Source organism: Lissotriton helveticus, chromosome 1_1 (genome assembly GCF_964261635.1).
Source record: "Lissotriton helveticus chromosome 1_1, aLisHel1.1, whole genome shotgun sequence".
NCBI classification, from domain to species: Eukaryota; Metazoa; Chordata; class Amphibia; order Caudata; family Salamandridae; genus Lissotriton; species Lissotriton helveticus.
This window is the reverse complement of record NC_136057.1, coordinates 1,994,720,184-1,994,746,895: the sequence shown is the minus strand read 5'-3', so window position 1 is coordinate 1,994,746,895 and position 26,712 is coordinate 1,994,720,184. Positions and strand designations below refer to the sequence as shown.

The following is a 26,712-nucleotide window of genomic DNA, read 5'->3' as shown; positions in this document are numbered from 1 at the left end:
GGAGGCGCATCTCCCCACAAAAAAAAAAAAGCCCCAGGCCGGGGCTGAAAATAAAATGGTAATAAAGTGTATTTAATACCATTTTATTTTTCAGCAACCAACACATCCCGAACGGAGTGTGAGGACATGGTGGGGCCATTGCTGCTGAGTGGCAGCAGGGAGCTGTGCACTGAAGTATAACATGTGACAGCCAGCCAGACATGGGCATTTTAAACCTCTCTAACCCTTCTGTTTATAGAGCTGGGCTAGAGAAAGAGCAGGTGTCCACAGTTCTCTTAAGAGCGCTGGGAGAGGCCGCTCCCTCCAATCTTGGCCTGCTCTCATTCAGGTTAACAGCATGACTGCAGCGCCAGGGTTGGTTAGGGGAGGTGGCTGGATCCCCCGTTGGAGCCTGCCTCGAAGAGAGAAAATTGTTTGAGAAGGATGTTGCGTCGCACAGGAAGATAAGTGTATTTTATTAAAAAAGAAAATCTGTGCTACCCGCCTCATCACCCTCAGTACATGGCAGCCGCCACTGCATTTTAGACTAGAGTTTCACAGTCAAAAATATGCCCGGTCCTCAAACCTTGGTCCATTCTAGCCCCATCTTCAAAAATGTGCACTGATTTTTCCACAGTGGCAAACCTTTGGTCCAAGGTCCCGACACTCTGTCTCCATCTGGTGGGTCTTGAATGAGTCAAGTGAGCCCTCCATGAGTGACACTTTTGCCTCTATACAGTTGACAGGTCTTGCAGACCTATGAATGTGGACATAATCACGGACTATCATTCTTCTTTTTAGTAAGCTTCCAGAAATATAACCACTGACTCCTGATAGCTCAGTATATAAAACAGATTGTCACAGTGGAGGCAATAAGGACAAGGCCTCAGGTAGGCCCTCATTCAGGACTCCTACTGCCTCCATTTTTCGGTAAAACTCCTATCTCTACCATAGGAGACTCCTCCTGCACCCACTTATCATTGGAGGACTCAAATGGCCTTTGCTGCATCCTCAGTATACTTGAGCGAGCCGATACCATACAGACTGTAAACCGCAGTGGGCCATGTGTATCTTGTCACCCTTGTGGTCACAATACACAACTGTAAAGAGCAGGATCTAACCATCCCCAAGAGTCTGCAGATTCGTGACCATGAAAGCCACTAGCTCTAGGAAAAGGGTCTGTTACAACCACAGAGGTGGAAAGCAGACCCAAAGACAAAGCTTTGCAAGATCACCTGAGGAATGTGGCAATCCTATAGCTCAGCAGACCCAGTATCAATTAATAGACTTAGAAATAAATGTCCTTAGGTTTTGCTAGTTTTAGAAGTGGAGAGACTGTGTACATTGTGAACCTGTGATCTCAACATCCTGCAGCCCTGGGATTTCAATAATCCTTTTTAATATTGTGATGTGAAGGCTACTGATCAAAATGTAAGTAACATGAAACAAAAATGGTACCGTATAAATATAAAGAGAGGATACATTTGTCCTTAGGATTCACATCATTCTTACAAGTAATGGCTTTTAGCCATCACTATATGCAAGCAAAAAGGTAGTAACTACAAATAACTTTGCAAATATATTTATGCAAACAAATGTTATATTCGTCGGCAACAGGCTTCTGTTGAATAAATAGAAAGAGCAGTAAAGAAGAACCTATGGTATCACTCTCTTAAAAAATTATCTGGTTCCGTGAGTGCCCAGAACTCACAGAGTTGGCACCAATAGGTTTGTGACTGGTAAGATAAATGTGCGGAGCCCGGACATGTGCTGTGCAGTAACACAGAAAAAGGACCCGGGCCTGACGAGATGTGAAAAAAAGGCACATTGAGGGTGAGGGAACTAAGGGTTCACAGCAAGGTTAGTCCCTTGACGACTACCCTTGGGACTTACAGCAGTTTCATAGAAAGTAGGAGCTCCTCCTCTGATCCCTCCCATACCCGAAAAGTAAGCTGTTCCCTGTTCACTTCCACTAATCTCATATAGAGTAAGGGCTATTACAATAGGAGAATAAATAGAGTGCTCTTTATAAGAATCGAGAACATCTGCAGGTGGACACCCTCATGGAGTATAAAGTCGAGCTCATATATAAAATTCAGTGCAGATAGGTCCAGCCAATTGTTTTTGCTTCAAGAGAAATTAAAAAGTGTCGAAAATGTCTAGAACCATAACCATAGTTAAAGGTGTGAGTAGACCATACCAGGGCATTTTTTGTCTCAAAACAAGATGGAGCTGTTGCAAGTCATTGTTCCTCCGTGTAGGCCAAGCCAAATGAAAAAGTGATTGCCAATGAAAATTAGGAGGAACTGGTCAGAAGCCACAATGTACTAGACCCAGAACAAACCAATGTGAAAGCAAGAAAAGCGTCTTCCCCACTGACACATTAGGTAAGGGTGAAAAAGAACGAGACAGCAATAGGTCATATCTGCATAGGGAGAATGGTAGCAGATAACAAAGGACAATAAAAGGCTATCCGCATCCAAGGGAGAACTAACAGGATGTGCCTGTTATTCATCCAGGGCTTATTATGGTGGTTGCTTATGCAAGGTGTCTCCTACTTTTACCTCCTCTTGATACAGCACTCAGTAGTGTATCCAACTTTTCATTTAGAAGAGTGACAAAATTGAGTGCCATCAGGAGTGAAGGAGTAAGGTTTTATCTTGCATTGTTCTACAATATTGAATGGAGGACACCCATTTTCTCCTCTAAATTCGCTCTTAGCTTCTTTTTTGTATGCAGCAGATAACATTGACCAAGGTACCCTCAAGTCAGCTAAACACACCGAATGCATAAGGAGGACTCATACCAAAAAACTATGGTCAACCTCTTGTGTTAATTGCCACATTGAGTAGGTATTAGGTTAGCAAAGTGAATGTCAATAGCAACCAGTACCAACCAATGTTAAGGTCAAGGACATAATATAAAAAAATGCCAAAATAATTTAGAAAAATAAAAAGTAATACGCATAAAGACACCAAAATGATTACAATTCGATAAGGGGGACAAGAAATATGATTCTGTATGTTTTAAGCCTAAAAGCATCAGAAAAAAGTACACATTGAATGTCAGTTTACAGTTGACCTGGTCCTAGGTGCAATTTGATGCTGACAACAATGGAAAGGATTTTAGGAAGGCCAAGCAGGTCACACCTATCCAAGTTTTTGACTCCAGCTTTTCCAGCGGGGGTGGCAGGATGCTGAAAGCCAACAAAGGAGTCTTGAAATCATATATGTCATTATGAAGCTCCTGCAGAAGACATCAGTTTTAGCATCAACAGTTCTGAGGAGGACAATGCAGAATTTCATAGCCACTGAAGCCACTTTGCTACTATGGTAAATGTGCCACCTCCCCTTGTCCAAGGTTTTACTTTCAAACCTAGTCACTTTTTGGAAGGCAAGGCTGGAAAACGTAGCACGTTTCCCCCGCTGCAAGAGCAACATACCTCCTCTAGCAATTCCTCTATTGAGATGACATTTCTTTCCCTCTGCCAGTTCCACAACAGTTTTTTCTGCCTGCTGGGAGCCCGAGCAGAAAATCTAGGGAGACTGCAGGTGAGAGAAAAACTGAAATCCAAAGAAAAAGAGCAAACACATGATGTCATGATCTGTGATGGCCTTTTACCAATTATAAGCTATAAAAGACCAAGGGCCAGATGTAGGTAGCCAAATACCGGTCGGTAACGGCCGAATTCGGCCGTTACCGACCGGTATTTGGCTTTTGAGATGTAGGTGGGTAGTTATTTACAGAATCGGTATATTTACCGATTCGGTAAATTTACCACTTCGGTATTTTACCGAATCGGTAAACATACCGATTCTGTAAATCCATATGTAGCTGACACTCCTAAGAGTGCCACAGGCCCTTAAGAGTCGGTATTTTACCACCCAATCCTATTGGGTGGTAAAATACCGAATTCAGGTGTGCATGCACAGATGTGCATGCACACCTGTGCAATGTGACACACAGACATGCCCTTAGGGCATGTATGTGGGCCACATGTCACACAAGCCTGTACTTGGGGTGCTAGAGGGTGTCAAAGTGACACCCCCTGCACCCTTGCAGTATTCGGTATTTACAGATTCTGTAAATACCGAATCTGTATTTCCCATTGATTCCTATGGGCTTCAAGGCCCATAGGAATCAATGGGAAATACAGATTTGGTATTTACAGAATCGGTAAATACCGACTCTTACAGATTCGGTAATTTATTACCTACATCTGCCTCCTTCCAATTTACCGACTCTTAAATACCGAGAAGGTGATTAGATCAGATGTTATAAGACAAGAATATTTATCGTTGCCTCTGCTTGTACCCATTGGGCAGGGTGAGGTGAATTCAACTTAATATAACTCCTCACAGTGGTTTCAGAACCCTTGTGTGTACATATTGTCAGTGCTATGGTCTTTGATCATACCCAGTGTATACATTAAAGATGTGTTACCCATGGAGAGGAAGCAGGGGAGCTTGGTGGCCCGGTGAACGCCACCCAAAGACCCTCCAAATTGAAGCATTACTTTAATTGAGTGACATGTGGTCATTTAACACTCTTGCCAGCGATGGTCAAAGTGGAGCTCTGAGGTATGACGATGGCAATCACAAATTAATCTAAAACTTTCAACTCATTCTCTGTGAACAATCATGTGTTTTAGAGTCTAAATACAAAGGACCAGGATTCATTCAAACCTGTGGTTATAGCAGTGTAATGACAATTCATTTTACTTTAAATTAATACATTTAAACGTTTGTTTTCGGGTTCGGAGTATTACAGTAAATATCATTACGAAAACTTACCGCAGAAGCTGTGCATTTCAGTGTCTGGGCTGCAGCGCCATTGATTGCAAAAGTACCAAGTGGGGTATTCGATGTTGAACGAGCTTGAAGAAGAAACCCTTCAAACATCTGTGCAGCTGTGTTGCCTTTGATGGTGACTAAAATACAGGAGCAAAAATCTGTATGAAACACCAAACTGTGGACGCTTTTGGTCTTTGTAAAGCAGCTTTGCCATTAATTCAGGATTTTACTTGTAGTTATTTAGGGAGGCAGACTGCCATGCTAGGAGTAGCACCCACAACATACATTTTAACTGTTTGTTACACAAAATACAAGATTCATAGTCGTACATTTCCTATGCTCTTTTGGACATAACGGGGGAGGTTTAGAATTTGATGAATGTTGAACATGGGACAAAAAAAAGTTCCCACCCCTGCCCCTCTTCCACAGCACCACCCGCTACTGGCTCTCCCTACTTCTGCTTTTCATAATTTATGCAGCATTCTAAGCCTGCAAGTGTATTGTTTGGACTTACACTAGGTTCTCTCTTGTATCTCTAAATCTGCTCATCTCAAATCTCTGATTTTCTACCCGAATATTTGGCCATGACATGTGCAGTGTAAACCTCTTCACCCAGCTGTCTGGGACAGATGGGTGGCGAGCAGGCACAGGAACACAGTGCCCGTAGGAGCGTCAAGGCAGCTCGCTTTAGCCAATTCTGGCGCTGGTGGCTGAACATGGGAGCAACATCAAAAATGTTGCAGAGAACTCCACTGCTTCAAGCGTCAAGAGCCGAGGGACTGAAGCAGAGGACTGGAGGAGGCGAGCCAGAGGAGTGGGTAAGTGCTCTTTCTGCTCATTATTTTGCCTCTTTCTGCTCGTTTCTGATCTTTATTTTGCCTCTTTCTTCTTGTTTCTGACCTTTATTTCCCATCTTTCTTCTCATTTCTGACCTTTATTTTTCCTCTTTCTGCCTGTTTTTTTCACTCTTTCTGCTCTTTTTGGACCTTTATTTTGCTTCTTTCTTCAAATTTCTGTCCTGTTATTTGTCCTCGTTCTGCTTGTTCTGGACCTTTATTTTTTCTCTTTCTGCTGGTTTCTGACATTCATTTTTAATCTTTCTGCCCGTTTCTGACCTTTGTTTTTCCTCTTTCTCCTCATTTCTGTCGGAGACGTTGCATCAACAGTGCCCAGATACCCCTAGGGGTGACAGTTCTGCGCTATACAAATGCTCATTGATCGAGTGAAAGCATGTGATTGCTCCCACCCACCACCCATTTGCGTGCATCACACCTCTCGGGTGATTGCTAGCCGCCACTGAGTGAGACCCCACAAACATAGCCCTTTCTTTGCTAACCCAAGATGCAGCAGATGCAGTCCAGCCTTTGGTGCAGCCTCCATTTGCTGGGTATAGGGAACAGCAGGGTATGCAGGATTCTGAGGATGATCAAGGATGCTGGGGAAGCTGAGCCAGTGTCAAGGGTCTTCCTGTGGCAGGTGTCAGGGATCAATGTCCCATAAAGTCAGCATGCATTCCAGCACAAAACCAGTTGCTACTGGTCTCTGATTACATTACAACCAACTGTTCCCTTAAACTTGCAGTAACTTCCATGCTGGGCGACCAAACCACTCTTATGACTCTCCCTCATTCCAGTAGACTCGCGTGCAACTTTTGAGGGTCGGTCCTCAGTCTTCCAGGCTGCACTCTGGTGCCCATGGGCGGTCCGCCTTCGTGGCACTGGGCTCTCAATGTGCAGGCTTCTTAGCTATTATGGCCTTGAGGCTGTAACAGGGAGTCAGCCAACTGACTCTTGGAGTAACCTCCTCAGTTGCTGTTCAAGGATGACTTTCCCATGAGTGGAACACCACAGGCACATCCCTTTCTTTGCTAGCCCAAGATGCAACAGGGGCAGTCAAGCCTTTGGTGCAGCCTCCTTTTGCTGAGTCCTGGGAACAGTAGGGCAGTCCTCTTAAAGATCATTCTCCAGCATACACAGGATCTGAGGTCTGGGTGCCACTTATATTCCCACTACAAGACTAAGGGGGTGTGGAGTAACTAGCCAATGGCCTACCAGGTCCCCTCCTGCCTGACGATGGCTTCCTAAGAAGTGTGGCATCTCAATAGCCCAGAATGTACTATTCCACCCACTCCCAACATGGCAGAACACTTCTCTAGGTGTGTGAAATGAATGGGCTTTCGAAAGCCACACAAAGATATGATCAATGAAACAGATGTGTTAGCGGAATGGGCTGGGATGCTTACACAATTGTTGCACATTCCCAACAATAGAACACCTTGGAACACTCAATATGCAATACAAAGAAATGTACAAACTAACTAATTTGGAAAATATGCACTTATGTGCATGGTTAACATGACTATGTAATGGAAGAAGATAAAGAGTGGTGTGTAAAAAAAACATCAATATCCAACACTATATTTGTTACTGCATTCAATTATTGAAAATCAATAAAATATATTATATAAAAAAATCTCAACCAGGATTATATAATTAAAAATATATGAGATGTAGGGCAGAAAGGCTACACCATTATTGAAGCATTGTGCTTGCATGCCAGTCTCACTCAACCATTTAGAAAGCCACTTATTGCACGTAGCACATTCACACAGGCAGCTTTCTGACGTCAGTTCACGAAAATGTTGGTGACATCAGAAGAGAAACCAGGTACATTTTGCTCAAATGACTTAAGCAGGTTCCACTCTGGTACCCGACCATCACACCGTTTTATTTCCCGGTGAGGGTCTTGGGGAAGGACAGTGATTGAAAAATGCTAAAAGATAAACAAGGCTTTTAGAGTCCTATTTACTTCCTGTTCCTACCTATTAGCTCAGGCAGGACGTGAATTACCAAAGTGAAGGTTAGCAGTTGCTACCTTTGACCACCTCAAATTGTTGTTCATGAGAATTCACAAAGCCTAATCTACATAGAGATAGATGAAAGAACTGCATCTGGTTAGCAAAAGCGTCATTGGGAGAGGAAGGAAGAGAAGGAAGGAAAGGAAGAAAGGAAGAAAAGGCGGGGAGGGAGGGAGGGATAACATATCCCTCCCCTATCCAGGGGCACATTTGTTCATCTCTCCATAACTAACTATACATTCACGAAACCATTTTATTCCCAAATCTTGAACATTCAAAGTTATGTCGGTCTATTCTGTTTTCTTAAACTTGTAGATGGCTTTTGACTTCATTTAAACAAAAAGATAATCCCAAGTCAAACATGCATGATGTGAAAGCTTTCAGAAATAGTTTCCTCTAACAAAGTAGTACAGCAGAACCACTACTGGCTCCAGACTTGTCGAACCCCTGTGTTAAAGACGCATGATAAATGATTCTGTACTTGTGCCAGTATTCAAAAAATGCTCTACAACTTCAACTAAATGCTTGAACAGTGCAGTACAAGAGAACGATTTGAAAAATAAGGACATAAAGGTATACATCCTGGTTTAGTGGAATGCAGTGTTCATTAAACAAATAACTTTATACTAAAAGATCAAAAACTATAAAAATCATGAAAATTAAAGTGCTTATGATTTATAGTCTTCCTAAGCCTGCACATGGATCTGCATATGCTTGCAAATTTAAAGAAGGTAGAAATGCCAATTAAAACAATTCGTAAGTTCTCTGTCTAATATGGAAACACTGGGCATTTGCAGTACATAAATAAGTGCTGATGTAGTATAGTACTATGCCTCGTACTGTCACACGCCTTTATGAATCGGCTCTAAACACCTAAAATGGAACTAGAATGGGAATAGTCATGGAAAAATTCAAATACATTTAATACAGATGGAAAGGACTGTGCCTTCTTTGCACTTTCACTAACAGAGTTGGACGTTTCAGGGCTATTCACACATGGAAGAGTACATAAAAAAAAAAGTATTTATGAAGTACTATTTCCTATACCCGTAAAGGTTTGTGTGAATTGGCCCCAATAGTATAACCATCTTGGCAGAACGTTTAAGGATGCATGTGTTGTGCCCTGTGGGGCAGAGGCTTGAGCACCAGGCTTGAAGTCCTGCAATGGAAATTTTAGAATTGGACCCTGCTGAAAATAAACTCAAAGTAGCCCAACTGTTCTGCTTGGAGCAGATGTCACTTGAAGTAAACAGACTAAGGAGTCAGATTAGTAGCAATTGCGTATGGAAAAGGATGTTGAAAATGTATACACACCTGCTAGGTGGGATGATGCAAACAAACCCCAATATAACCCCCAGCCCAACAGAGCTTCCCATACTATCTAATAATCGAGAACTATTCATTCTAAAAGACAAAATTATTCTGAAAAAGAGGGCGTGGAATGGCAGGAGACACAATAGAAAAAATAGAATAACATAGCTCCCTTATCAGAAGCCTAGAGGAGGACACAACTGCCAAAATGCAATACCCATGTAGTCCAGATCCAATAGGAGTCAGGTAAGGTTCCACACCTCTCTGAATCCACTACCAACCATACACAGAATAATAGCAGAACACCAGTGAAAAGGGGAATGAGAAGAGAGAAATCAAAAACACTTGGATATCGTCCTTCGGATTTAACATTCAGGTGGTTATTGCCTTCAACTAGGGGAATGCTGATATCTAAAAGTAGGAAGAGATATTTAATGTCTTATAAACCTTAGTAAAGCATATAAAACTAAATTGCAATTAGTATACCTTTGGAATATATAGGTGCCTTGAACTCTCTAAGTTGGATGAAACTCAGAGTTTTCCTAGAGCTAAAAGGCAAATATCTATGAAAGAGATGTACAGATCATCCAGTGATATGGTTCTCTCACTACACACAACTACTTTCTGTCTGCTAAGAACACACTCTCTAGTTCAAAATACTTTTAATTTTGTTCGCTTCTGTGAGAAATTGGATTGTCAGTCAGGCTTAACTTAGAGGCAATATGTAAAGTATTTGTGCAGCACTTCAAACAGTAAACAGTGCAAACACCACACAAACATATTCCCGCACAAGGTCAGAGAAATTGAGTTTAATAAGTAAAAGACCACCAAATGACAAAAATCTAATCAGTAGAACCAGAGCTATACATTTTAAAGAATAAAGTGAAAGATAGCACCTAAAAGAATTAAGCACCAACTGGGGATATCTGCTTGCACTGCACCGGGTCAAAGTCAAAGGCTCAGGCTGACCGCGAAGTAGCGCGGGTTGGATACAGTCCCAGATAGGTCCTGCTGAAGTTTTACCTTCTCATGTTTTGTCACACAAAGGGTCCAGGACCTGAGGGGTATGACTTGAGGGTCAAGAAGACTTTATAGCTGAGTCCAGGAGCTAAAGGAGAGCCTTCTAGGTCTCTGAGGCTCAGATCAGAAGGTCAGCAGACTAGCCCTTTAAGTCACTCTGGGGTCATGGGGTCAAGAAGAAGTTGCAGGTCCAGTTCTTCTTCCCCAGGCAAGATGGCATGAGGCAGCAGGTAATCACAACAGGGCAGCAGTTCCTTTAGAGCAGCCAGCCACTAGAGTGACATTCGTTGTATTAGCGCATCAGTCCTTCTTCCTGGCAGAGTATCCACAGGTCCAGTACAGTTCTAAAGAGTTGGTGCCTGAGGTCCTACGTTTATACCTCGGTGCCCTGGTTCCTGAAGGTGAGAGAAGCTTCCAAACAGTGGCTTTGAAGTGCAAGGATTTCCCTGCTTCTCCTGCCCTGGCTCCAAGCTGGCTGAAGTGACAATGCAGGGTCGTTAGGCCCTTTGTGTGAAGGCAGAGCACAGGTTATTCAGTTGTAAGTGGCCATGTGCTCAACTCTACCCCACTCCCATCCTGCTGCAGATGGCCCATCCAGGCACCCCTAATCCCTCTATTGTGTGACTGTCTGGGAGGAGGAATTCACAAATTCTTTCAGTTACATCCGATCATGTGACCCAGGCCAGGATATATCCAGAAAAGGGCTAAAGAGAAGAAAAATGGCAACTTTCTAAAAGTAGCATTTTTATAATTGTGATTTTTTTTAAACAAATTTACCATTAAATAGGACTCAACCAAAATTCCCAAGACACCAAATTGACATAGCTGCCAGCTCCCACTTGGAAATTACAGCTTATTAAATGCAATAAGGAATCCCAAATGTTATCCTTTGGGAGGGCTAGCCCTCACAGTAGTGAAAAATGAATTCAGGAGTTTTTCACTACCAGGACATGAAAAACATAAACGCACATGTCCCACCTTTTAATTACACAGCACCCCAGCTTATTAAATGCAATAAGGAATCCCAAATGTTATCCTTTGGGAGGGCTAGCCCTCACAGTAGTGAAAAATGAATTCAGGAGTTTTTCACTACCAGGACATGAAAAACATAAACGCACATGTCCCACCTTTTAATTACACAGCACCCTGCCCTATGGGCTATGTAGGGCTACCTTAGGGGTGACTTGGATGCAATATAATGGGAGTATAAGGATTGGCAAGGGAGTTTTAATGCCAAGTCGACATGCCAGTTTATAACTGCACACACAGGCTTTGCAATGGCAGGCCTGATACATGTTTAAGAGGGCTTCTTAAGTGGGTGGCACAATAAATGCTGCAGGTCGACTAGTAGCATTTAATTTACAGGCCCTAGGCATGTATAGTGCCACTTTATTATGGACTTACAAGTAAATTAAATATGCAAATTAGGTATCAGCCAATGTTACAAGTTGTAAGGGTAGAGCACAAGCATCTAAGCACTGGTTAGCAGTGCTAAAGTGCACAGAGTCCTAAAGCTAACAAAAACGATTTCAGCAAAAAGTGGAGGGCCTCAGCAAGAAGATCCCGCTGTGATTAGAGCACATGTTACGCTAATTTTTTTTTACTTTTCTTGGTGTTAATGTCTGTTTCATAAAATTACTAGCACCAGGAACGCTGGATTTCCCATCACCAGCTGCTAAACCGGTGCCGGATCATAGCCCTGGAATCCAGACTCCACAACAACAGCTGCTGCTGCAGCTCGCCACACTCAACAGTGGGACCTTTCGCTTGCTGGAGTACCCTCACAAACAGCCACCGCCCCCACCACAACTGCACCTGGACATCTCCACTGCCTCCTGCTCAATGCCCGATTGCTCTGCAAATACACCACAGAGATCGGGGACACCATCACCTCTGCATCCACACAAGATTGCACACCAGGGTCGTATCACCAACACGGAGGATCGGATTTTTGCCAACCATTTGGCCTTGGTGGAGGGGAGACATTCTCCCGTTAAGTTGGACGGACCACATAGCGGTGACTTTTTAAATCACACTGCAGAAGGGAATAGAACAGGTGCAGTGTAAAATCTCTTCCAAAAATATGGAATTAGCACTCAGTGAGGCATTACCGATGGCAGGGAAATTTAATAGTTGGGTGACGGCAGCAATTGAATGGGTTGCCCCAATTAAAAATGAGATTGGTACTACAACTACAGCGTCCGCACCGTGGTTCTCAGAGGAACTAAAAGACCTCAGATGGCACTTTAATAGGCAAGAACGGAGGTGGAGGGCAAATCTTATATCAGAGAAGAAATGCAAACATAAAGAGCTGATTCTTATGTACAAGCATACCATTGTGGCTGTCAAATCCTCTTATTACATTAATAAAATATGATCTGCCTGCAATACTCCCAACAAACTTTTCAAGGTGGGTAAAGAGCGCTCTACTCCTCGGGTCCAGCAAACATTGGGTAACTCTCAAACTTTCTGCAACAATGTCGCAGTGTTTCCCCCAACTCTGGAAGGAGGCAGTAGTTATTAATACCCTTAAAAAGAAACCAAATGGGGATCCAGTGGACTGTAAATATTTTGGCCCAATCTCCCTCCTGTCTGCTTTGGCTACATCTCCCTCCAGCCTGCTCTGGCTAAAATGTTTGAAAAATATATCAATCAGGAATTGGCCAAGTTTATTATCACTCAGGACCTTCTGGATCTCTCACAGAATGGTTTCCGAAGTGGTCATAGTATGGAATTGGAACTGGTTGCTGCGGCAGATTCCATTTGTTGCCAAGTGGATCAAGGAGGCAGAGCCATCTTAGTAATGTTGGATCCGTTGGTGGCATTTGATACGATATCCCCATCCCGCTTGGTGAAAAAAATCGCTTCAAGTGGGGCTGAGGGATACTGCTTTGGATCTGCTGAGTTCTTTCTTGAAGAAAAGAACTCAAACAGTCAGTTGTGGAAATTTCAAGGCAGAACAGTTCCAGCTGCCTTGTGGAGTTCAGCATAGGTCCCCCCTCAGCCCAACCCTGTTTAATCTATATGTTGCTCCCCATGGCTAAACTGGTGCGGGCATTCAGCCTTCAGGTGTTGTCCTATGTGGACAACACCCAAATCATTGTCTCTCTATCAGACAATATGTTGCTGGTTGCAGAGAAATTTAAACTCTGCATGACTTATATCAGTGTTTGGATAAAGGAGAACTGTTTGAAATTAAATGCCCAAAAAAATGGAGATCTTCATATTAAGGGGTAAGCACACGGTGTGGTCAGAACTCTGGTGGCCTTTACCTACAACAGTTGTCTCTGCGAAAAATCTAGGGGTCATCTTTGATAATACCCTTACCTCCGAGTTCTTGCTTTTTCATTATTAAAATCCTGAAAAAGATTTTCTCTCTCATGCCGGTTGAACTCAGAGTATCAGTGGTTATAGCATTAATTACATTATGCCTTTATTTTTGCAATGCTTTATACTTATACCTTAACAAGTCCTCGATTAACAGACTGCAGGCCATTCAAAATGTGGCAGCCTGTCTGGTACTGGATGTACCCTAACGTTTTTCAGTCAGGGAAAGCATGCGCTTCCTTCACCGGCTCCCAGTTAGAAAGCGAGTGACTTTTAAAGTGCTCTGCATAGTCGATCAGGGGCCATTACCCCTGAGAACAGCGATTCATTGGATGGATCCCCACCAAAACCAGAAGGAAGGTCACCCAAGCCCTCGTCAGCAGCAGGCTGGACTACGGCAACACCCTCTGCACAGGAACCACGGCCAAACTCCAGAAAAGACTCCAATGCACACAAAACGCCTCCGCACGCCTCATCCTTGGAATCCCTTGCCACAGCCACATCACCGCCCACCTGAGAGACCTGCACTGGCTCCCGGTCAACAAGAGGATCACCTTCAAGCTCCTCACCCACGCCCACAAAGCACTCCACAATGCCGGACCAGCATACCTCAACGAACGACTCACCTTCTACACCCCGAACCGCCAGCTTCACTCCGCTGACCTCGCCCTCACACCATCCCAAGCATCTGCCAAACGACCACCGGCGGCAGATCAGTCTCCCACCTCTCCGCCAAGACATGGTACACCCTCCCCATCCACCTTCGACAGACCCAGGACCTGCTAACAGTCAGGTGACTTCTTAAGACCTGGCTGTTCCAACAGCGGCTGCTTCTCTACCCCCTCCAGAGCCTTGAGACCCTCACGGGTAAGTAACGCACTCTATAAATGTTCTGATTAATTAATTGATTGATTGATAGGCATAACCCTAAGAGACAGCTTTCATCATCTCTTCTTAGAAAGGTGCCCATTCCTAGATTCCGGAAAGCCAGATGGGTTGGTTGCTCTTTTTCAGTAGCCTAGCCAAATTGTGGAATACCTTGTCCACCCACATTGAGAATTGAACTCCTATGTAGCTTTCCGCAAGCAACTGAAAATCTGGCTCTTCTTTCCCCTGTGACTGTAGTGCTCTGGTCTTTTCTCAGCAGTATTCTTTACCTGTGCTAGTGCTTTGAGGCCTGTGGGCATAATGCGGTTTTTAAAATGAAAATACAGATACAATACAAATGCAAAAGGTTTGGGGATGACCCTGCAGAAAGGGCCAAGTCCATCTGCTTTAGAAACTGCAACACGTCAACACTATTACCTCGCACAGCCTTAGGGTTGTCTTCCCCTCAACTCTTTGCTTACCTACTGTACTTTTCTGATATTATTTTGCTTGTATTAGGACTTTGTGCACTTTAACCATTGCTGACCAGTGCTAAAGTGCTTGTGCTCTCTCACCTAAACATGAAAATATTGGTTCATCTCCATTTGGCATATTGAATTTACTTATACTTGTACTACATGTACCCAAGGCCTGTAATTTAAATGGTACTAGTGGGCCTGCAGCATTGCTTGTGCCATCCATGTTAGTAGCCCTCCAATCATGTCTCAGGCCTCCCATTAAAAAGCATGTGGGTGCAATTTACCTGCCATTTCGACCTGGTAAAACAAACTTTTTGCCAGGCTCTAATGGTCCCTTTTTATAAATATACATCATCCCTAAGGTAGGCCCTGGACAACCCAGTAGGGCAGGGTGCAATATATTTAAAAGACAGGACGAGTACCTGTATGTTTTACATGTCCTGGTAGTGAGAAACTCTCAAATTGGTTTTTCACTACTGCAAGATATCTCTCTGCCAGAGGATAACATTGGGAAAACCTTGTTACAATCCATAAGTGTAATTTCCAGTCGGGAAGAGATAGCCCTTCAAGTCTGGTGTCTCTGAAATCACAATTTAAAATTCAAATTCTAAATTGCTACTCATGAAAATGCTACTTTTATAATGTTTCAAAAAGGGGGTGGTGATGGACAGAGTATCTGAGTTAATCAGAACACTCCTACCCAGTCAACAGATCAGGGCTTGATCCATCACCGTTTTTTAGCTCACTGCACCATCCCAGTTCAGAACCCGGCTATATGCAAATTAGTCTGTCCCTGGCCCAGTGCATCATGGGAACAGGGCAGACCAAACTACCAAGCCAATTCTTTACTGGAAAGGAAACAAGTTTCCGGGGACCGGTTTCTGGCATTACAGCCGTCTTCGGCCCGGCTTGCTTGAATCCTGATGGTGCAGTGAGCAAGGGACTCACATCTGAGCATACCCTTCCACGCCTGTGGTGGCCAAAACGATTCAAAAAGGGGGGTGGTGATGGACAGAGTATCTGAGTTAATCAGAACACTTCTACCCAGTCAACAGATCAGGGCTTGATCCATCACCGTTTTTTTGCTCACTGCACCATCCCAGTTCAGAACCCGTTTATATGCAAATTAGTCTGTCCCTGGCCCAGTGCATCATGGGAACAGGGCAGACCAAACTACCAAGCCAATTCTTTACTGGAAAGGAAACAAGCTTCCGGGGACCGGTTTCTGGCATTACAGCCGTCTTCGGCCCGGCTTGCTTGAATCCTGATGGTGCAGTGAGCAAGGGACTCACATGTGAGCATACCCTTCCACGCTTGTGGTGGCCAAAACGATTCAAAAAGGGGGTGGTGATGGACAGAGTATCTGAGTTAATCAGAACACTCCTACCCAGTCAACAGATCAGGGCTTGATCCATCACCGTTTTTTAGCTCACTGCACCATCCCAGTTCAGAACCCGGCTATATGCAAATTAGTCTGTCCCTGGCCCAGTGCATCATGGGAACAGGGCAGACCAAACTACCAAGCCAATTCTTTACTGGAAAGGAAACAAGCTTCCGGGGACCGGTTTCTGGCATTACAGCCGTCTTCGGCCCGGCTTGCTTGAATCCTGATGGTGCAGTGAGCAAGGGACTCACATCTGAGCATACCCTTCCACGCTTTTGGTGGCCAAAACGATTCAAAAAGGGGGTGGTGATGGACAGAGTATCTGAGTTAATCAGAACACTCCTACCCAGTCAACAGATCAGGGCTTGATCCATCACCGTTTTTTAGCTCACTGCACCATCCCAGTTCAGAACCCGGCTATATGCTAATTAGTCTGTCCCTGGCCCAGTGCATCATGGGAACAGGGCAGACCAAACTACCAAGCCAATTCTTTACTGGAAAGGAAACAAGCTTCCGGGGACCGGTTTCTAGCATTACAACCGTCTTCGGCCCGGCTTGCTTGAATCCTGATGGTGCTATGAGCAAGGGACTCATGTCTGAGCATACCCTTCCACACTCATGGTGGCCAAAATAATTACAAAAAGGGGGTGTTGATGGACAGAGTATCTGAGTTAATCAGAACACTCCTACCCAGTCAACAGATCAGGGCTTGATCCATCACCGTTTTTTAGCTCACTGCACCATCCCAGTTCAGAACCTGGCTACATGCAAATTAGTATGTCCCTGGCCCAGTGCATCATGGGAACAGGGCAGACCAAACTACCAAGCCAATTCTTTACTGGAAAGGAAACAAGCTTCCGGGGACCGGTTTCTGGCATTACAGCCGTCTTCGGCCCGGCTTGCTTGAATCCTGATGGTGCTATGAGCAAGGGACTCATGTCTGAGCATACCCTTCCACACTCATGGTGGCCAAAATAATTACAAAAAGGGGGTGGTGATGGACAGAGTATCTGAGTTAATCAGAACACTCCTACCCAGTCAACAGATCAGGGCTTGATCCATCACCGTTTTTTAGCTCACTGCACCATCCCAGTTCAGAACCTGGCTACATGCAAATTAGTCTGTCCCTGGCCCGGTGCATCATGGGAACAGGGCAGACCAAACTACCAAGCCAATTCTTTACTGGAACGGAAACAAGCTTCCGGGGACCGGTTTCTGACATTACAGCCGTCTTCGGCCCGGCTTGCTTGAATCCTGATGGTGCTATGAGCAAGGGACTCTTGACTGAGCATACCCTTCCACACTCATGGTGGCCAAAATAATTACAAAAAGGGGGTGGTGATGGACAGAGTATCTGAGTTAATCAGAACACTTCTACCCAGTCAACAGATCAGGGCTTGATCCATCACCGTTTTTTAGCTCACTGCACCATCCCAGTTCAGAACCTGGCTACATGCAAATTAGTCTGTCCCTGGCCCAGTGCATCATGGGAACAGGGCAGACCAAACTACCAAGCCAATTCTTTACTGGAAAGGAAACAAGCTTCCGGGGACCGGTTTCTGGCATTACAGCCGTCTTCGGCCCGGCTTGCTTGAATCCTGATGGTGCTATGAGCAAGGGACTCATGTCTGAGCATACCCTTCCACACTCATGGTGGCCAAAATAATTACAAAAAGGGGGTGGTGATGGACAGAGTATCTGAGTTAATCAGAACACTCCTACCCAGTCAACAGATCAGGGCTTGATCCATCACCGTTTTTTAGCTCACTGCACCATCCCAGTTCAGAACCTGGCTACATGCAAATTAGTCTGTCCCTGGCCCAGTGCATCATGGGAACAGGGCAGACCAAACTACCAAGCCAATTCTTTACTGGAAAGGAAACAAGCTTCCGAGGACCGGTTTCTGGCATTACAGCCGTCTTCGGCCCGGCTTGCTTGAATCCTGATGGTGCTATGAGCAAGGGACTCATGTCTGAGCATACCCTTCCACACTCATGGTGGCCAAAATAATTACAAAAAGGGGGTGGTGATGGACAGAGTATCTGAGTTAATCAGAACACTCCTACCCAGTCAACAGATCAGGGCTTGATCCATCACCGTTTTTTAGCTCACTGCACCATCCCAGTTCAGAACCTGGCTACATGCAAATTAGTCTGTCCCTGGCCCAGTGCATCATGGGAACAGGGCAGACCAAACTACCAAGCCAATTCTTTACTGGAAAGGAAACAAGCTTCCGGGGACCGGTTTCTGGCATTACAGCCGTCTTCGGCCCGGCTTGCTTGAATCCTGATGGTGCTATGAGCAAGGGACTCATGTCTGAGCATACCCTTCCACACTCATGGTGGCCAAAATAATTACAAAAAGGGGGTGGTGATGGACAGAGTATCTGAGTTAATCAGAACACTCCTACCCAGTCAACAGATCAGGGCTTGATCCATCACCGTTGGGAGCACAAAGATGTGAGCTCAGGCCACAGATCATGACAGAAAACAGTTTATGACTAGACTTCAAGACAAGGTCAAAGCCTAGTTTGGTACACTGCACAATTTTATCAAGCTAAGATTGTTCATGGAAGCTTGGTAAGAATTGTCTTTCAACAATGGAGAATTTAAAAGTTAGGAATATAAGTCTAATGACCCTATGAACCTAAACTGTTTTCGTCACCCACAATTTAAAGGTACCACATCTCATATACTTATTGTTTGTAAATAATTCGTTTGAGATGAAGCCAGCAAAGCAGACAATGTTAAGAGATAACACAGCTTGTTATTGATTTTCTGTCGTATTACCTTTCAATAGAAAGATTTAAGGATATTTTCTAAATGCTTTTACATTTCAAGATTATATGTGCAGGACGCTTCAGTATGACCTATTATGTTGGAAGTTTCAATCACAGTCTTTATATTAAAGATATTAGTGTGTTAACAGTAGGAAGCATTAGTTTTAATGGGCCACTGCATTAGTCAGAAAGTAGGAAAATCAAATTGAAGACTACTGGTAAGTACTTTGACATACGGGATATGTTGGCATGTGAAACAATACCCACGACCTCCACTAACAAAAGGTAGGCAAACAAAAACAAATGCAACAAAATTAAAATTCCTCACTTGGTGTCCGATTTCAAGTAGTTAGTTCAGTGTGAGGTGTTGAGTAGTTAATGCGTTTTGTAAAGGGGTGTGTGCTACTTTTCAACCACTGCTACGTGATTTTTGGAGACTCAAATTAGATAGCATATGAATCTAAAATAAATAAAAAAAACGGAGAGCTTGGCTATCACCCATATGGGATCCTGGCACTAAGAGCCTGCTGAGAAAGCAATAAAACAGAAGCTTAGGAATCAAGAGCAAAACAGACGGGTTTTTAGTGCTTTCCAGTAGGCTAGTTGTTTGAGATCAGTTGGTATGAGAAGGACAGTCCTCCTGGTCTTTGATGAGGAACTAAGTTGAAACTGATGGTGAGAGGCTGAGCTGAGAGCTCAGTTTGCCATGTGGATTAAGAGAGCAGGTGTTGCCCCGGCGCAACGGGTCATGCGCAAAGTTTGAAGGAAATGTGCTTGACGAGAAGTGGTCGGCCATTTACACTTACTACGGTATTTATGCACTGAGGTGGACTTTGTGTATCGGGCACCAAGTAAGGAATTATTCTTTTGTTCTATTTACTTTTGTTTCTCTACCTTTTGTTAGTGGAGGTTGTAGGTATGTTTATTCCAAACCTCTCTTTTGGCAAAGACCTTTATTAGATAAATACATGTACAAGGGATTTGACTGCATTTTATTCACTGGTGATGTGTGTTCTTACCTCCAATGGTGTCTTGAGTTTTGTAGACCATTCTATCTACAGTTATGGTGTAAGGCGCAGCTGAAGTCTGTGCAGTGGTATCATGCTGTGGTTCCATCGTGACACAGGCGGGTTCGACCTTTCCATTCCCATAGGACAGCACATGCATAGGAAGCCCAAGGGTAACAAAAAGGAGTGTCTGAAAGACTGGAAACGTCATCTGCAAAACACATAAGTATATCATTGGCTTCTCATTAAAAAGTGATTCCATTTCAAAATCATTTGACACTTCCTACATACATTAATTTGTGGAGCTATGGAACACATGGCCAATTTACCAGCCTGTCGTGTCTCCAGGGAGTCATTCATAGTGCATGAATAGGTATATGCTGCCACACTGTCTCATCCTTAAAACAATCAACCAGGAAACCTCTGAGTGAAAATATTGACATATGACCTTCCATTAGCACCTGAAGATCCACCTCCTTTTCACAACCCTAATATTTCCTAACTGCTGCTTGGAAAAGTACTCTAAAACTACCTCTGACTGGCCTGCTCATGTTAACTAAAAGCCAGGAATACATTTAAAAAAATATTTACAATACATTTGGCCTCGCGCCTCTCTTTAATCCGGGCATCAGCTAAGACTTATCCATCCTGTGTTTTGGAGAGAGGTTTGGTAAATCAAGTGCACCAGAAGATGCATGAAACATATGATTACTAAGTTGCACTGGTCCCTTTATTTTTCTCTAATGATAGATGATCCCAGACAGAAATGCGATATCAATTTTCCTCCAAGACATTAATTTGTCTGTGCTCTCAACATTAATATGCATCAATGGCCTAGCCGATGTCAAGCAGCAATGATACCAGACAGTATATGCAATAGTGGTCCTAGCAGGACATGCATCAATTTCTTTAAATGTTATGTGTCCCAGTAGCCCTAGGTAGGACGCAAATGAATGACCTCAGTTAAATAAACGTTCAAAGGCCCCACATAGTAGTGAACTTTAAAGGCTCTATGCACTAACAGGCACTGGAAGGTTGAGAGCTCTATTGAAGATAATGGAGCAGCAGAGGCCAATACGAACTCATATAGACCCGCTGCTCTAAACATTTCAAAGTTCTAATAAAAAGCTCTGTCTTTCACCTGCCTCTCAAAAAACATGGAGTTGGCAGGGGTGAACAAAAGGCAGAGTGTGTGCTGCAGGGCACGCCGGAGCCTTCCACTACCCTCCTCCCTAGCTCAGAGACACTTGAGCATGTTAAGGAAGGAGGGTGGGAGAATGCTGCTCAGCTCCTGGTTCTCTGTGGCTTGGCTGAACTACAAAAAGCAGTCAGCCAATCCGGGGAGAACCTAGGGGTGACTTCAGCCCCTTTTCACAGCTCTTGCTGTGAATGTTCAAAAGCTAACAGCCTTGGTCATCAATGAGGCTGTTAGCTGTAGAACATTCAGATCAAGAGCTGTGAACAAAGGCCTCACAGAGCCTGAGGGGATTTCAAGCCCAGATTAGAATATTCTGCCTGGATGGGGCAGAATGTTTATAGCCCACTGTAGCCGAGCTATACCAGCAATTAAAGGTCCTCTAACTTGTTAAAGACCCTTGCCAAACGCTTGAGCGGGCCTTTAAGGGCCGCTATAGCCCAAAGCTATATTAATGACCCCATGCAGTATTGACATTAAAGATCCTATGCAATAAAAGGCATAATGATATTTCTTCAATAGGAAGTTCGTCTACTTATTCTTTTGAAAAGAAATTCGTACTTGATACCTCCAATTGCAAATCCTTATGTATAGAACAACAACAATCCACATGTTTTACTTCATACAGAATCTTTTATTTGAATATTCACACTAAAACCACACCAACACCTACTTCAGGAAAACCCTCTTTCTCAGAGTTGTGCAATTTGGCTTTCTTAATGTATAATGAGATTTAAATGGGATATTAACCCTCATGGGATGACTTTCAATGGCCAATTTGCTTTCTTTTTCTTTAAAAAATAGCCCAAATCCCTTTCATTCTTCTTTCTTACATGCACTTCTTTTTCTTCTCCATCGGCGCATGCGCAGGGTGAGTTGTGAGCAGTGAACAGCTGACACAAAGGCTTTGCTGCAGCCATTAAAGAGAAGATGATCTCGTGCTAATATTGACAAGTTCTAATTAAGGCTGCAAATATCTTTAAATGAGAACATGGCCAGAGGATCGCAGGACACTCAGTGCAGAAGTGATGTCTGGAAATGCTTGAATTAAAGTACTGTGGTTCCATTCCATCAGTTGTTTGTTGCTGACTTTGCATACATGGATGGGCTCAAAACAATATTAGTTAAAATACTGTGAACACATTAATTTGCAGGGGGTTCTCACAATGACTGTGTGCCTGATTTACCAATTAGCTCTAATAATATTGAGATTTGGTAAAGCAGATTTTCGCGCTCATGTTGTGATAGTTATTGTAGCATTTTCCTGCTGTTGCTAACGTTGTTACCACCAGCAAATGATTTGTGGTAACCTCCAGAATTAAATGCTAGGAAATATAATATCAGCTAGTTCATAACCGGCATTACTTAAAAAATGGGCAAAAATAACATTTGCAGCATTTTTTGTACTAGTTTACACCAGTCCCACTATTTCTGGGTTTGGTGGCTCAATGGACTATTGCATCAACTCTCTGGATCTGTGCTTGTCCTCATGGTCGCGGGTTTGAATCATGGTGGGTCTACTCAGCCTCTCATCCTTCCTTCCATTTGTAAGTAAATGTTATCAAATGACAAGGGGCCTGTTTTGGCAGGTTTGTCCCACGTTTGGGTGGTCTGCCCTGTTGTCTGCACTCAGCTGGTGTGGAACGCCGTGCCAGGTGTCACATGGGACACCTGGCACGGTGTCTGCATCTCACTGTATCAGGCATCAATGGCAGCTTTAGGCTTGTCCCTAAAGCCGCCTTTACAGATGATAATAGGTGAAAAATGCAAAAAATAACCCTGAATGTGGGGATGAAAACCATGGGAGCAAATGCTGGTAATATGGCCTGCTAGTTTATTTCTTCCAATAAATCTGAGGTGCTCACATATTAGAAAAACAAGGACAGAGCCAATGGGAAGAGTAGGATTTGCCCACGATGAAACAATGTGGTCGTGTTTAATACCCAGGATTGTAAAGCATGACTACTTACTTCACTAGTACATTCGATTTTGGTGAATAGATCACGAGAGTGGGCACTGTCTACCGCCCTCCCCTAAGGTAATATCCCATCTAGGTGTTTTTCTTTTTTTACCACTAATATACTAACACCTTATAGATTAATTCTAAATAGTGCCAATCTGGTACAAAAAAATGGGAATAGATTAATAATATCAAAAGGTAATTGTCAAAGAGCATTTAGCCAAATGGAGAGGTCGGGATTAAACCATGTCTCCATGTTCCACAGTTTTATCTAGCCCAGTAAGCCATAACACGGGTGGCAGTGGTTCTGAAAGAAAGCACAAAGGACTACCTCCCCAGAAAATGGCACTGTATTATGTATTTTGCCAAGATTTAGAATTCATTGATTATTTCCAGGATATTTAGGTAAAGTGATAAAGTCAGGATTAGGTGTTAAGTTTAGTGGTGGTATCTGCCCACTGTAGCGAATCGGCCACCCTCTTAGGTCCTGTCCAGATATTTTATTTTATAGCACTTGCTATCTGTATTGCACCTATTTGCAGGTCAAAGTCCTAAAAAAAAGAAGTGGGGGGACTAACCAAGTTAGGCAGCATGCAAGTGATGTCATGGCATGTGCAATCACAGCGTGTGGCATCACGACATGGGCATTGCACCTGGCATCACAACCCATGACCTCACAGGAAGTGACATTACAAGAAGTGGCATTACAAGAAATGACATCAGATCTTAAGACCTAACACGTATGTTTATCAGGTCTATCATGAGTTAATTTGTGTGTATTACAATAATGAACAAATTAGATTTTGCATCAGGATTGTCCCAAAAAAGTGACCAATCCCAATGCAAAATCTGGCCCTCAATGTATGCATTCATTTGTTAAAACTCTGCTACAAATAAATTGGCAACAATGAGAAGGTGGCAGTAAATCGGTTCAGCTTAACTGGTTGCAAAGTTTTAAATGTGTTATGGGGTTCAGGCACCTAATGCAGAGATCTTAGTGTGCCCAGTAAATCTCAGGAAATAATAGTTATGGCGACATATCTCAGTAAGTTAACATGTTAGCTGGAAAGATCTGTGTGCTGCCTAGTCCCATTTTTTAATCAAAGTAGCATAGGGGATTAAGATGTCTCTTGCAAAGTACATCATGAAATACGCAGAGGACATTTTTTCGTTTTATGTAGATTGGTAAGTGGGCTACTGCTTTTAGCACACAGATCATTTTGTTACCTGCAGTTCATAAATTGTAATCATTCTAATATAGCACAGTGAGCTTATGAAGGACATATGACTCTTACACCTTGTAACCCTCACTATCTTCTGTAACACATCCTGTACATTGATTTACAAACGTGTGATTAATTATCAATGTATAATGCGTATGTATTATAACAAGCTCTGTGCCTTTGTTCCCCGCCATTTCATTTGCATCGAGGTGTGAGGCTTGGGATAGTTCCCAGCTAAGATGCTTGAACAAAAGGAGGCCTTCATAACCCCTTCACTTTGGCCCTCGTTTTGGGCCCAGCTGGAATTTAAAATAACAACGCCCGCTTGCTTCCTGAACGTTGCTGCTGCTGGGAACATAAACAGACAATGTGCTGAATTACACTGGACGAGTTCAGTATATTTCTGTGTTGCCCACCTTCTTGGCAGGGTGGCGACATCGTCCACCCAGTGAAAAGAGTGGGTAGACACGTCTACCCGCCTGCACCCTCGACTTGTCCCCTGTCTATTTCTAAGGCCCTCCTTCCGTCCCCTACAATATTTTCATATAATGGGAAAGGGTGATTACTGGGCGGGATATGTGGTGGATACTGTTGTTTACCATTGGTGTTTCAGATGATAACACTATTTCATGCCATTTGTAAACATGTCTCTCCAAAAGTGCCACGAGGGGGGCAGTCAAGGCATACTTCAGAAGGTGGTAAAGGGGTTGGAACTCAAATATAGTACACAGTAATGGAAAGTCACATAGTGCACTATGTTTGGAGAGAATCACGCGCATAGACACCCTAGCGCCCTTCGGAGTTTACGTCGCCCGGCCAAAGGTTTCACCTAAAACTAAAGTTTAAGATCGTCTTTCATTGGAAGCTTCCATGAGCCCCCTGGAAATCCCCAGGAGCGCTGCGCGTAAGAAGAGACGGCGCCAGACACTGTAAAGCACATAATAGATGTGAACTCTCCCTACAGTCACAGTGCCCCGGGTAACAAAGCAACACAAAAGAGGAATTCGGGTCATACAGGAATAAATTACTCTCAGGATGAGGAGGATGGAAACTAGAAATACCGGATGCACAAGGTGCCTCGTCAGGACAAAGCCATTAGAACAGAACTGCCAATGATCAAAGTAATTTACATTATCTTCTAAAGTACTTTGATTTATGTAGTACAGAATCCAGGCTCCCAAATATCTTCATTTATTCACATCTTCAGTAGTACCAAATGGATTAAAATGCACAAAAATTAAGACTACATCATGTCGCCTGGGACACAATGTTACGTTTTGGGGGTTTCATTTACCAGCACAATGCATTGTGGTACTCGTAGTGTTTATTCATTTCAACTAACTTAATTGGACTAACCCAACAGAAAGCAATGAATAGTGAAAGGCGGACATAGGACAGTAACCCAGAGCACCTGATGACATAAAACCGAATGAGAACATGAACTAAAATGGTGCCCAAACAATCAACATGCAATATGTGAGACTTTTGCTGTGATTAAATTAATAGAAAAACACGTGCAGTTACGTTTTTATCTGATAATACGGTTTTCCAAACCCTGCCAGGTTAACACCATAACTGATAATGTTACTTTTACACAGGATGCGTGACAGAATGCTTCAGAATGCTGTTCCTGAAAACTCGGGTCCAGAAACTAATATTTAAGAGGTATTTTTTTTCTAGCTATGAAGGAAGGAACGCGTCGGCAACACATTGTTACACTGAATGAAATGTTAGGTGCCAATAGTGAAGTTAATGTACAATACCATACATGTAAAAGATGCAAACCCCCCAGTAACAGTTCTGCACTGCATCTATTTTCGGATAAAATATCTTGAGAATTTGCACCCAGCTCTTATCTGCATTGTTTTATCGGTTCCACCAGCCTGAAGTACGCAGGAGGCACTTACCTTGCGGTCGCGCTCTACGTGCCCTCGCCGTCTGCTGCAGAAAGGTTCTGAGCGCAGAGGGAAAACAAAGAATGATGTTTTTCTCCAGGTGAGCCTCCTGCGGCCACGTGACAACCCATCATCAGCGGAGCACGCCTTCCCTGGAGAAAACCATACATTTCCCTTGCTGCTAACCTTACTGAACATCTATCGGAGAGCGTTCCAAGCTTTCCAAGAACGCTCCACAACTTGTAATTGAGAGCACGTAATACTAGGAAAGAAACACCTCTGTGAAACTGCAATAAGGCAAATGTGCTGTTATTCCCAAATAAAGTAGTTCACATCACTTATAACGACGATAAAGTGAACAATTTTTATTTTCAAGCTGGGTTACTGGTTTTGTATTTCGAACGAGCTGCTCTGAGGTGACGCTTTTGCGTCCTGTAACGTCGGATTGTCTTTCACAGAAAGAACCAAATAAAATGAATATCAGAAAGTACTATTGGGAAAAAAAAGCATTGGCATAGCCAATTGGTCTCGCATTTGGGACCTTATAAGTGCTTAGCCATGCAACAGTTGGTGTTGTTGCACCAAAGATATTCTGCTGCATAACTAAATACTTATAGGGTCCAAAAAACCAAAACC

At 43.5% G+C, this 26,712-nt stretch overlaps 1 protein-coding gene across 1 annotated transcript in view; it reads right to left on the bottom strand.

Annotated features, from left to right (window-relative positions):
• The window catches only part of LOC144776123 (putative defense protein Hdd11-like), a 111,982-nt gene extending 85,782 nt beyond the window's left edge, over positions 1–26,200 (bottom strand). The window contains exons 1-3 of the mRNA XM_078659253.1: positions 26,089–26,200; positions 19,816–20,014; positions 4,773–4,909 (exon numbers count right to left, since the gene is read on the bottom strand). Of these exons, the coding sequence (XP_078515379.1) occupies positions 4,773–4,909; positions 19,816–20,014 (336 nt within the window). The 5' untranslated portion in view covers positions 26,089–26,200. The remainder of the gene's footprint in view (positions 1–4,772; positions 4,910–19,815; positions 20,015–26,088) is intronic.
• Between the last annotated feature and the right edge of the window lie 512 nt (positions 26,201–26,712).